Raw genomic sequence first — 13,936 nt, 5'->3', positions numbered from 1 at the left:
AAATTAAAAGAAAGATTTAGTATGGTAAGGGCAATAGTACTAATTTAAAGTTGCTATATATCCTGGTTGTTTATTTCGATTGTTTTATTTCTCACTTAAAACTTTGTTTCTGCATTTCCTATTTTTTTTTTTAGTATATCATGTATATATTATATTCAGTAAGTTATAATCAACCTATTGAAAAGTATTTTTTAGTTCTGTAACTTACTTTTCTATATGTTGATGTTTTATCCTTATCTGTTATTAACAGTCCCATCAGCTGATGTCTGTTAAAAAGAATAGTGAATAGCCAGCCCCTTTTCTCTTAATGTGGATAGGTTGATGGCTGGAGAGATCCCTTAGTGGTTTTGAGCACTTTCTGCTAGTAGACAGGACTTGGGTTTAGCCATTAACAATTGTCTTCATTTCCAGGGGATCCAACACATTCTTCTGGCCTCTGTGGGCACCAGGAATACATGTAACATGGCTCACATATAGATATACAGCCAAACTAAAATAAATGCTTAAAAAATAAAGACTGGTAGATTGTTCCTAGTGTAAATAAACCCTTAAAAATAAAGACAGGTAGATTGTTCCTAGTATTTTTGTCTTTTTTTTTTTTTTTTTTTTTCTTCAAGTTCAGTCGTCCTACACTCTACACTCTAAGGCTCGTATTTTCCCTCCTCTAGCTTAGCTGGAAAAGTTTCAGAGCCATTAGTTTTTAAGTTTAGGAAAAAGTACATGAAACAGCTTGTCAGGGAACATTCATTATCACTGAGCAGTAATCTAAACAGAGAAAAAATTACTGGTTTCCTACTAGCTTACAGTGGGCTAAACAAATTGAAAATTTCTTTCATATAAAATTCTTTGCAACTTTGCTGTTAAAGGCTACACTTAGAACCAAAAATATAAAACCTTAGCAGAGGTTGACAAGATTGGCTCAGCTGGCCAGTAGTTTTCTGCTTAGCCTGATAAGCTAAATTGGCTGCCAGGAACCAACATGGTGGAAGAGATCTGACTGCACAAAATTGTCCTCTGACCTCAACATGGACACCACATATACACAAACACAAAAATAAGTAAATTTAATTTAAATTTAGCAAAAAATTAAAAAAGCCTTTGTAATCCAGAGTTGAGAATGTCGCCATTTGGTGAGAACTGAAGACTTGTTTTTTTATTCCTCCAGGATTGGTCACATACCTGAAGATAGTGTGACTCTTCAGTTCGGGTTATAGGATTAAGGGTCAGTCAAAAGAGAAAAGTACAAAGAGTATATATGCTTGTCCTGTGGGATGCTCTTTGATAATTGCTTTAATAACATTATGCCAGACTCATCATTGGGTAAAGCATCATCACTTGATACTCTGATAAAGTAGATTTCATTTTGTGTTGAAGAACAAAAAAACAAGTGTTAGTTAATAGCCAGCTTTCTGTTTACTGTATCGATCATTGAGGCATTTAAAATTCCCAACTGTGATGTGTGATCCTGTCTCAATAAAAAACAAAACAGTATTCTTCTTAGATTTTTATGTTCTATTTAGATTTTTTGAATTGGAATTTATCTTACCAGAAGTATCAAATTGTGGGTGATGTTTTCGAAAGTAACAACATAGCAATTTTAAATGACAGGAGTTTGAGTAGTTAGAAATTTTTATGCCAAATGAAAGGAATGCTATATTAAATTCTTAACTGTGGATTTAACAGTGTTTGACAAAGTAGAACATTATTTCCTTTATATACCTTTACACGCTTTCTAAGATTTTTATAATATTTAGAATAGATGTGTTTGGTGAATCACTTTTAGCAGTGAGGATATAATTTTAGATTCAGAGTTACTCTGTGTAAGGTTTTTCTACTATTCTCTTCTTAGTGTCTAATGTTGGGTTCATTTTTTTCTTTTAAAGATTTATTTGTTTTGTGAATGGTTGCTTGCTTGTATGTATGTGGAAGCTAGAAGAACTCAACAGAACCCCTGGAGTTGGAATTTTAACAGATTGTTAGGAGCCACCCACAGTGTGGGTGCTGGCTTCTATACTGTGGGCTTGCGCAAGAGCTGCCAGTGCTCTCAGTTGTACCATCTCTAGCTCCTAAGTTCCTTGGTTTTTAGGGTAATCATTAGTACTTTCCTTTACTTTTTGTGTATTCAGGTTTTGACTATGACGTGCCTAATGTAAGTTTTCTTTCATTTTGTACAACTCAGTTCTGAAACATTGTTTGGGGTGGGGTTTTGTTTGTTTGTTTTATAGATTTTGTTTTTTTTTTGTGTTTGTTTGTTGTTGAGGCAGTTTCGGCTCTGAATCCTCTTGTCCCAACCATCCTTCCAAGTATTGTGTTTTCCAGACATTCATGAATCACTAAAATTTCTTTTTCTTTGAAGCTTTGAGTAGTGATTAGCCTGTTTCATAGTCTCACTCACTAGCATACATTTCAGTCTTTATGGTCAACCTATTCTCTTTCCCCATTACTAATTAAATGATTAGTTTTTTTTTTTGTTTTTTTTTTTTTATTTTAAAGACCTTCAGTGGGTTCTTTTTCATAGTGCCTGATTTTCTGTGACAGGGTCAATGCTTATGGACATGATGCTCTGCTTCTCACTCGTGAAGTTGCTTTAACTTTTCTAGGACCATGTTTTATTTGAATATATCTGTCACTGTTTGACTTTGTCAATTTTTTTCTTGATTGTTTGCATGTGCTCTTCTACAGTTGACTTGTTTTTGGTGGGGGTAGGGTATGAGACAAGATCGCTACATAGCCCTGGCTGCCCTGGAAAACCAAGGCTGGCTTTGAACTCATAGAGATTTGCTCTACCTTTCAAATGCTCGGATTAAAGTGTAGTGATACCTTGTTTGTAATCTAACAAATAAAGCTTACCTGAAGATCAAAATGCAGAGCTAAGCTACTGGTTAGCCATATGACCAGACAGTGGTGGCACACTCCTTTAATCTCAGCACTCAGGAGGCAGAGGTAGATGGAACTCTGTGAGATCAAGGCCACCCTGGGCTACATGAGATTGATGTAGTCTAAAAGAGAATCAGAACCAGGTGGTGGTGGTTCACACCAATAATCACAGTATTTGGGAGTCACATGCCTTTAATCCCTGCACTGGGGAATTGGAAACAGGAATGATATGACTAGACAGACAGAGAGGAATGTAAGATGATAGGAGACAGGAGATCAGAGGTAGTCTGAGGATGTAGCCAGAGGTTTTGTAGAGACAGTAGCTGTCTGAGGATTCGTATGGACAGGATCACCCCTTTGGTCTGAGTGTTGTCGAGGTAAGAACTCTCCAGTGGTTCTAGAGAATCAGTGATATTTAAGAACTCTCCAGTGGTTCTAGAGAATCAGTGATATTTTAAATATGTATCAATTTTCCATAATATGACTGTTAAACAAGAAAACCTATTCCCTTAAATCCTGTCGTGAGTAAATTTTCTTTTTTTCAGAATCATGCTCATGAACATTTCATGGATCTTGGGGATTCTAAAAAGCAACAAGCAAATCAACACAATTACCGTACAAGATCTGCACTGGAAGAAATGCCTAGGCCCTTGGATGATATAGAAAATGGGACTAGTTCTTCAGATGTAAGATCTTAGCACATTCCCAAATATCTGTATCGCTTGTACTTATTTTTCAGATATGACTTTCATTATTTGCGTTCTTTGATTATAAATGTAATTTTTATATGGCATGTTAGATTTCATAGTAGCCATATCTTTCATTTACTAAAGACCTACTTCCAGAGATGCCACAAATTCAGCCTCAAATTTGCAAAACAAATAGTCCATATGGGTTATTCTTATTTCTCTCTGGTAAAATTTTAGAATACCTCGGGAGTAGAGTATGTTAAGTACAAAATGCTAATTAATGGAAATCCTGCTGTAGGGTTTTTATTGCTGTGAAGAGACACTATGACCACAACTCTTACAAGAAAAATATTTAATTGGGGTGGTTCACTTACAGTTCAGAAGTTCAGTTCATTATCATCATGGTGGGGAGCAAGGTGGTGTGCAGGGAGCTGAGAGTCCTGCATCTTGCAGGCAACAGGAAATTTACTGACAATCTGGCTGAGGGAAGCTTGAGCAAAAGAGACCTCAAAACCTGCCTCATGGTGACACACTTTCTCCAACAAGTGGAACTCCTATGGGAGTTATTTTCTTTGAAATCACCACATCCTTTAAGGGTTCTGAGATTCAAAATGTTTAAACTTTATATTTATGTAACATTAAATGGTTACTAATCATTAAATGAGGTTCCCTTTATATTAAAGCAGAACTGTGAAATTGTTACCATGATGCTCTGGTTTAGTGTGACTAAGCAGTAATTGGAAGCAGTTGACCATTTTGATTATTTCTAACCTCAGTAACATTCAGAGCTTCTCAGTGCTTTTCTATTAATTGTGCACAGATTTCTCTACAGGTATTGTCCCTACCAGTTTGTACATTTTTTAAAGTGAAGTCAATCAGCAAACAGCAGTCATCTTATACAGAACTTAAATCTAAATCCTTTCTCTTGCCTTCATAGTTCTTAATTGTTTTAGTCTTGAGAGATATATTTACCCTAGATAGTGATAGTTATTCTATTTTGAAACCAAGTTGTATCTTGTGTTAAGCATATTTAAGAATTTCTTTGAGTATCTGGGGTAACCCTATAAACAGTGTAAATTAGTCTCCAAATCTCTGGTAGAATGAAATAATATTTCTACAGCCCAGCACTTAGGAGACTGAAGCAGGATGCACTTGAGTCCAGAAATTTGAGGCTTGTTTAGGCGATAAATGTTTAGACTCTATCTTTAAAACATTTTTTTAAATTAAAAGGTAGAAGAAAAAATTCAGTTCTATAATTCTGTGATTTTTTTTTTTTTATCCAGTCTGTGATTTTTTTTTCCAGTAGGATTTACCTTTTTTATTTTCTTACAGACTAGGGTTTTGACTAATAAAGAAGATTTTTGAGAGAAGGAAAGAACTGTTTTCTCATATTAGCCAGAATAAATTATCTGTTTAGTCACTTTTCTTTGCAAGCAAATTTTCTCCTTTGTCTGGTATTTCTTCTTTTCCATGTGGTTAATCTTAGTCAGACTACGCTGCCTCCCACAGCCCTGCCTTTTTGTTTTCTTAGAATAATTGCTTCTTGCTAAGTCCACATTTTCTTCCAAGAGTAACCAGTGGCCTCACAGTGCTTAACACAATGTTATAATTACCTAAAAATTCTGTTAGTATACATTAATTTAGAATGGTATGCTTACTCTAGCAAAACAAGAAAAGTACAAGTTAATTTAGCCTGATATGAGAAATTCAGAGGAAGGTTTGATTTTTATTGAAATAGTGTATTGCTCAAACCTAAACCCAGTGATATCAGCCTCATGAATAGGTCTTTGCTACCTTGCCCATCTGTTGATTATTTGGGAAGACCAAATAATATAAAGTACACATGGGCAAATCATTTGCTTTATAAGATCTTTATTTTTGTCAGATTTATAATATTCTTTTTTTATTACTTTAAAAAAATGCCAATCCAAATTCCCTCCTCCCACTCCCTCCACACACTCTTCCCCTCACCTGTGTCCAGTCCTAAGAGAGGGCAAAGCACCCTGCCCTGTGAGAAGTCCACAGGCCTCCCTACTACATCCAGGCTGAGCAAGGTATCCATCCAAAGAGAAGAGGATCCCCAAGAAGCCAGTACATGCAGTAGAGACAAAACCCAGTGCCACTGTCATTGGCCCCTCAGTCTGCCCCAACTGTCAACCACATTCAGAGGGACTAGTTTGATCCCATGCTCATTCACTCCCAGTCCAGTTGGAGTTGGTGAGCTCTCAGTAGCCCAGGCAAACTGTCTCAGTGTGTGAACCCTTCATGGTCTTGACTTCGTTGCTTATATCACTCCTTCCACTCTTCAACTAAACCTTGGGAGCTCAGTTCAGTGCTCCGATGTGGGTCTCTGCCTCTATTTTCATCTGTTGTTGGGATGAAGGTTCTATGTTGATATTTAAGATAATCATCAGTCTGACTACAGGGCAAGGCCAGTTCAGGTACCCTCTTCTCTATTGCTTAGGGTCTTAGCTGGGGTCATCCTGGTGGATTCCTGGGAATTTTTCTAGAGCCAAGTTTCTTGCTAACCCCATAATGGCTCCCTCAATCAAGAAATCTCTTTCCTTGCTCTCATATCTGTCCTTTCTTCATCTCGAACCATCCTATTTCCTCAAGTTCTCCCCAACCTTCCCCTTCCCCCTGCTTCTTCCCCTTGTCCTCTTCCTTCTACCTCCCGCCCCCATACTCCCTTTTTTTAATTTTTTTTTTTGTTTTTCAAGACAGGGTTTCTCTGCAGCTTTAGAGCCTGTCCTGGAGCTAGCTCTTGTAGACCAGGCTGGTCTCGAACTCACAGAGATCTGCCTGCCTCTGCATCCCGAGTACTGGGATTAAAGGCGTGCGCCACCACCGCCCGGCTATACTCCCAAATTTTGTCAGGCAATCTTGTCTGTTATAATATTTTTTTAAATACAAAATTTTATTAAGTACTTTTACTATTCAACTTATTAGGAACTTGGATAGTGTGACAGTTAGATAAGTGGCATGAAAATTTCAGTTAAGTTTAGCATCCTTTTAAAGCAGTTCAATAAATTTTTTAGAAAAACTGAAATATGTTAATAGAAAATAATTATTAGTGGAAAGAAGCCTAACCTTTTTGGTTGAAATATTTTGTCTTTTATTGTTTTGAATTTAGAAACAATAATTCTGTATCTTTTATCTCCTTTTAAGGAAATAACATAAAAATACAAAAACAACTGTAATTTGTTTATAGATTCAGTTAATTTTCCTAAACACTTGAATAGTTATATACGTCACAGTCTACACTAAAACACCAAAATAGGAATTCTTTTTTCTTTAGAAAATAAAAAATACACAAGCAACAGTAAACAGAATCCAGGTTGGATTTATGTGTTTATTTCTAATAAATATGTAAATAAACTAATAAAAAGGCCAGTGAGAGAGAGAACTGAGGGTTGAGAAGGGCAAAATGATACGATCATATTTTAATTAAAAGTTTAAAAAATACAGTATTCTGTTACTAGAAAAGTGTCTCAGCAATTAAAAGCATTTACTGCTTTTCTAAAGAAAAAGTGCTTGGGTTCAGGTCCCGGCACTCACATGGAACTTTACAACCATCTGTAATTCCAGTTAATTCCATGGTACTAACCATCCCTCTGGTGTCCAAGCAGTAAGCACACTTGTACACATGCAAAAATGACACAGACATTAAAAAAATAAAAGATATATGTATCATGTAAAAATAAGTGTTTTTTTTAAAGATTATTTTATTTAAATTATAAAGAATACTCTCTTCTTGGACTGGTTTGAATGTGCCCAGCAGATATTAAGACTGAATCATTCTTGTTGAAAATATTTAGGCTTTGGACAACAATGACATAGATTCAAATGAAGCTTTTTTTTCTAATAGTTGTGCTGCCTCAAACAAACTTCTGTGACTTAAACTTTTACTTCTTGTATTGAGATCAATTATTATTTCTAATCCTTGTTAAGTCTAAATATAAGATGGCAAACACAAAGCACTTAGAGCAGTTCTGTAACTCTAGGAACTGTTACTATTGGAACTTTTTTGTATGAAGAAGATTCATAAGAATTACAGCAAAAGGTATAATATAGCTTCTTGCATGGTATTCTCTGAACTTTTAATATAGTCACTAAGAGGAGAAACAGTTTCTGTCTGTTTTTTCTTGTAATAATCTCTCCTTGGAAAAAATAAGTCTAGAGATGGAATATCCTGTTCGGTAAAGTTGTCTTAATAAGTAAAATATAAATGTAACTAATTTTAAGATTCTAAAATGATAAAACAGCTTTTTAAAAGGTTTAAGAAGTATAAATAAGTTTCAGCTGTTAACTGTGGAGTTTGATGTCAGTCATTTTAATAAATTTGTTTTTAGTATTTTTAAAATGAAGGCTATTGTTGTGGTATAAATCTGTAATTCTAGCACTTGGGAAAAATGAAAGAGAATTACAAGGCTACATATAGAGAGCTAAATACCTGACCTGCTATGTCCATACCCTGTATTCAATTCTCAGTTCTGAAAAATAAATTAAAAATGAAACCTGGCAATTATTCGAGAGGTGTTCTGAATCTGCTATTAATAGAGAACTCTTATGAACATTTGTTTCAACATTTTTTGAATAAAAGTACAAAAGTTGTATTTTTCTACTTACCAAGTCAGGTTTCAGATATCCTGTTGCTGTTGGGCATTATCTTAGAAAGTCTGTGCTCCCTCTTTCAGGAAGGTGAAGTAGTCGCTGTCAGTGGTGGGACATCTGAAGAAGAGGAGAGAGCATGGCACAGTGATGGCAGTTCCAGGTATAAGTGAACTTTTCCAGCTGCTCTACTTCTGCCCATCAAATCTTGGATACAAAGTTATTTGAAGGGCCTTTTACTTTAGGTTTTCTTTTTGATGGCTCCTTGGCCTTGAGAGGGAGGGAGGGGAGGTATGGGTGGAGGGGAGGGGAGGGAAGGGGGAGAAGGAGGGGAGAGAAAGGGGAGAAGGAGGGGAGGGAGGGGGGAGGAGGAGGGAAGGAAATGGAAATTTTTAAATATAAAAAAAAATAAACCATGAGAAAGAAAAAAAAAAAAAAAAAAAAAAAAAAGAAAACTTGCAAGTAGATTTGTAAAGTGGTATTTTTAAGTCATCTGCCTACTTTTTATTGTATTTCTGAATGAATTATTTATCATACAAAATTATAAATTAGCTTCACTGCTGATTTTGAGGAGTAAACATCAGATTATAAAAGTAAAGAGGGCCTCCTATTGACTTAGCTCTTATATGGATATATTTATGGGACATTACTATTTTTTTCTACAGCACTGAAAAGAAACTATCTTTCTACTGCTGTCCTGTTTTGATCATGCAAGCAAGTTATCCTTCAACTACTTATGGTGGAATTTTACATTTTTAGAGGCCTAATAGCTTTAGCTGCATTATAAGTTTTAAATGGTCTATGATAATACACCCTTGGGTGAGGAAATTATTAGTTGACCATTATATTTTTTTCCTGCTTTAGCAGTTCCTAAAATAGACTTCCAAAGGAGACATTAAGTGGAGGCACTAAGATTCTAGTAAGTTCTAGGATCAAAGGCTTTCCTGTCCTTTAGTGGTGATTCTTAATTAGTTTTCTGTTTTTGAAGGAGTGCAGTGAAAACAAGTTTGCATTCTTTTGGTTCAGCACTAGAAATAGTGTATTTTTTAACTAGAATTGAATAATTCTTATACTGAAGGAGCACTGGTGGTGTTAGCAGTTGAGGATCTTCGTTAAAAAAGCATGGCTTATGAGGTTCATATTTGTGCTGGCATCAGATCTTCTATGAAGAAGTAATATTCCAATGACCAGCAGCTGATGCTCATAAGTTGAAGAGAACCCATACTAGAAGAGAGTGTTAAAAAGTATTATTTAGATTCGTTAAAAGCCATTTTAAAGGTCATGCATGGCGGCACATGACATACATAGTGACGTCCAGGCCAGCCAGAAGTAAATAGGGAGGTACCAGAAAAATCCAACAAAAAAATCTTTTAAAAAGTCAAATCGTAATAGAAAGTACTTTTTATTTCTTTGCTTTTCATCTAGAATAATTGCTCTTAATAAAGAGTCATGTAAATGAAAAGATGATTTAAACCAGGGAAAAGGCCTTGATATGGAGTAAAGCCACAGGCTAACATCTGCTGTTAGATTACTGGTAATATTGGAGCTTTGAGATCATGCATCACATGAAGCTAGTGGTTTAATGTAATTTGATTGTATATGTTAGCATATTCTAACTCATATCTCTTTATGACATTTATGATTATAAACCTATTCAAATTAAGGAAATATTCTAATGTATTAAAATTAAACAAAAGATAATATAGCTAGATATGTGTAGGGTGTCATATCAGGACTAGTATATCTATAAAGGTAAGCTGTAAAGGTAATGGCAAGGATGATTGGCCATGGCATGTAAGAGTTCATCCTGTATGCTTCTCCATATTGGAGGTAGATAAAATAGTATTCACTATATATATATATTATTGTACTCTTGGAGTTGGAGATAAATAAATTTTATTACCAAACCATACTACCACCTTGAAATTAACTTTGTTTTACATGCTTAGTAATGTTTATGCATTTAGCTTTCCTACTGTGTAGACATACTTTTCAGGTACCAGTTCAGTCTCTGCCTAGTATAAGAATTTGAACTTTGTCCTTAGGCCAGGCATGCTAACGCATGCCTTTAATTAAGTTCAGTACTCTGGAGGCAGAGGTTGGTAAGTTTCTATGAGTTAGAAGGCAGCCAGACATAGTGAGGCACCCCATCTTAAAAGTAAAAAAGAATTTCATACTTTGGCTAATTCAGTGGTAGAGTGTTTACAGGCTTCAGTCCTAAAGCACTTCACAGACCTTTTTGAAAGGAATTCCAAGATCCCCTCATAAAAGAAATCTTTGTGTTTGCTTACTATGGTATGTGCATGATGGCTTTCCAGGGCCTGTTCTACTTCTGTTTGAACTGAAAAAGATGATACTCCATTCCATATTTTTTGATACCATACACACACATGTATGCACTACAGTATGCTTCTTAAAATTATAAAAGGTTTTAAATTTTCCAGGAAAGTTATAAGATTTGTTTTTAGATAATGAAGGCAATGGGGAGCTGATCAAAATGAAATAACTTTTAGTTCATTTATGCTTTTTTATCTTTTTATATTTTTTCCTTTAGAAAATGGTCTTCAGACTATACCCTGTGTGATTTAAAAGTTTCTTCTTTCCTTCTAGTGACTACTCCAGTGATTATTCTGATTGGACAGCAGATGCTGGAATTAATTTGCAGCCACCAAAGAAAGTTCCTAAGCATAAAACCAAGAAAGCAGAAAGTAGTTCAGATGAAGAAGAAGAATCTGAAAATCAGAAACAAAAGCATATTAAAAAGGAAAGAAAAAAAGCAAATGAAGAAAAAGATGGACCAACATCACCAAAGAAAAAAAAGCCCAAAGAAAGGAAACAAAAGGTTGATTTAATTTTTTTTATGTCTAATGTTTTCTTCTGGGGTAATAAAGCATAAATGTGAAACATCCAACATAAACATTTTTGAGGTTTATTAACAAATAATAAAAAAAAATTCAGAGCTGAGTAGAACTAGTGGTTGCTTCTATGCTTTGGCTACATTGCATAGCACCTTTCAATAATATAAAGTAGTCATGTTTCTTAAAAGAAGGGGCTAGTTATTCTCCCATTATAGACTGAATGTAGCCATATATGATATGCAAAACAAATAATGTGTGGCTATGTTTCGTTAAAACTTGATTAATAAAATACTCAGTAGATTGTACTTTTTGACCATAGCTCATTTGCTGTTCCTCCTTATTTATTCAGTCATCTTTTTAAAATTGGTCAGCTCTTAATAGTTTTTGTGCCTACAATTTGCAGTGAAGCCATCTCTCACACAGGGGAATTATCAAAGGCTTTTGCTTTTTCATCATGTTCACCATGTGAGAGCACTCCTGAGGCATTAAACTGAAAATGCTGTATACAGTCAATAGGAATAAAAGGAAAATGTACATTATGAAATAATTCTAGGAGTGCCTCCTACAAGTGGTGTTCTTTGCTGTCATGTTATTGCCCATTCAGGGTGGTTTAGCTGTAGGTGAAGAACACAGCTTAATTTTACATTAGTTCAGAATTAATTCAGTTAAAAACAAACCACAACAAAATAAAATATAGAATGCATAAAGTTTCTCTACTTAAAGATAATATTAGGTTTCAGTGGGTGTTTTTTTTTGTCCATTTTCTCATGCATGTGATATAATACTATAAAGGCTATTGTCATTAGATCATTTGTTGGTGACCAGTAAAATTAAACTTTTACTCAGGGTCATAGGGTTGTTTTGCTGTTGTTTAATCCATGGGAGTTAAAAAGTAAAAGACCTGGTTTGACAGTACTCATTTCAGAAAAGATGTGTGTGTGTGTGTGTGTGTGTGTGTGTGTGTGTGTGTGTGTGTGTGTTGGGAAGAGCATAAATGAGTAAAGGAACAAAATGGCTACTTTCAGTAAGGGGGAAGACTTCTGTGGGGGATGCATCTGTATCCCCGCAGGGAGGAAGTGGAAGGAAGGAAAATTAAGAATTCAAGATCAGACTCTACTAACATAACAGGTTTGAAGCCAGTCTGGGTTACATGTCTAAAGAGTGAATGACAAAGGCAAAGTAAGAGGGAATAAATGTAAGTGGATGAATGAATATTAAGGAGACTATTCTTAGGTTATTTTTAGTAGTGTAATGTCCAATTCATGGAAGTAATATTAGCCATCATAAAAGCAACTAGCCTTCAGAATCCTTCATACTGTTTAATCTTACTCAGTTATTACTATCACACTAAAGCTGAGTTTTTCAGAGTGTTGAACATATTTTAATTCGCTGTATGTAATGTTTATAACTTATTTGAAAGGGGAAGAAACCTCAAGAGTTTATAGTTTGGCATCTATAAGGATGTCTTTAGAGAGTTTTGTGAAGATTGCGCCTTTTGCTTTTTCTCCAGTGCTCATCAGTGATATGGAGAAGTTAAATAACCATTGTCAGGTCTGCTTCTAGAGTAAGGCTTTAATGCTCGAGACTAAAATCTTTGTACAGAGGTCATTTCCTTGTATTTTAAGATATTACTAATGCTGTTTCATACTTTTCTCAGAGATTGGCTGTAGGAGAACTAACTGAAAATGGTCTTACATTAGAAGAATGGTTGCCTTCCACATGGATTACAGATACACTTCCTCGAAGATGTCCATTTGTGCCACAAATGGGTGATGAGGTACCACTAAACTTAATTTTAAAAATTATTTAAGTTTTTTCAATCAGTAACTTCAGTATCTTTTTTAATTTTGAAGCATACTTCCAGGAGATTGCAGTAGGTTCCTAAAAAACGCATCTCATTCCAGTATTGGAAAAATACAACCAAAGATGTAGCAGTAGTATTCATCAGGACCCGTATAAATACGTGATAATTTAAATATTATGAAAGAACAGAAACTTTGCTGCCATGTTTAAAACTGACATATTTTGATGAAGGGATTTGATTACTATTTCTTACTTCTTTTTGGTTTAAGGTTTATTACTACTATTACAATTTTTTAATGTTTTTCTGAGATATTCATATGAGTACTATGTTTATATCATTTCTGTTCCTCCCCCAGCTCCTGTGTCTTACCCTTTAAAATTCATTACCTTTTTATTTTTGCGTGTATGTATATACACACAGACAACACACACACACACACACACACACACACACACACACACACACACCCCTTATATGTAAATGTGGTCAGCTGGGTACATTTAGTGTTAAATATGTGCATTTGTTTAGGACTTATTACTTCCAAGGGACTTGCCCCTGTAGAAAACCGATTCTCCCTTTTCAAGCGGCTATTAATTGTCTGTAGCTCTTCATCTATAGTTAGGGCCTTTTGAGGTTTTCTCCATCTATATTCTTAAGTAAAAATGCATTTATTTTTCTTAATTTAGAGTTAAATGTATGGAAAAGATTTAGTACTTTGTTTTCATTCAATTTTATATCAAAAATTTCATTCACTCATATTGATAAGTTATCTTTTCTTAAAGTCTATAATCTCATTTTAGAAACCCCTTTAAATTATAGTTAAGAATTTGAGATTAAGACTATATCAGAATTTCTCAGAACAGTATCTCCTTATTTTATATACAGATTGAAGAGATGATACCTAGTATCCAACAGACTAATTGTAATAATACTTAAAATAGAAGCTTTATTTTTTTAAAGCACGGTAATTAATATTATTATAAAGTAGGAACTAACAATTTTTGAATGAAAATAAATGGCTCTCCCCACCCTCCATGAGTCTCTGAGACAGTTGGGATGTGACTGACTTTAATGCCTTTGGCAGCTTCCATGTGCCT

General features: G+C 34.8%; 1 protein-coding gene across 2 annotated transcripts in view; it reads left to right on the top strand.

The window, feature by feature from the left end:
* LOC119809181 (pleckstrin homology domain interacting protein) overlaps positions 1 to 13,936 on the top strand; it is a 119,789-nt gene that overhangs the window by 76,960 nt on the left and 28,893 nt on the right. For both annotated transcript variants that reach the window (XM_038322048.1, XM_038322047.1), the window contains exons 21-24: positions 3,423 to 3,563; positions 8,264 to 8,340; positions 10,788 to 11,019; positions 12,693 to 12,812. In XM_038322048.1, the coding sequence (XP_038177976.1) occupies positions 3,423 to 3,563; positions 8,264 to 8,340; positions 10,788 to 11,019; positions 12,693 to 12,812 (570 nt within the window). The remainder of the gene's footprint in view (positions 1 to 3,422; positions 3,564 to 8,263; positions 8,341 to 10,787; positions 11,020 to 12,692; positions 12,813 to 13,936) is intronic.

The sequence above is a fragment of the Arvicola amphibius genome, chromosome 3, assembly GCF_903992535.2.
Source record: "Arvicola amphibius chromosome 3, mArvAmp1.2, whole genome shotgun sequence".
In the NCBI taxonomy this organism is placed as follows: domain Eukaryota; kingdom Metazoa; phylum Chordata; class Mammalia; order Rodentia; family Cricetidae; genus Arvicola; species Arvicola amphibius.
Note: the sequence above shows the minus strand (reverse complement) of the source record. Positions and strands in the feature narration are given on the sequence as shown.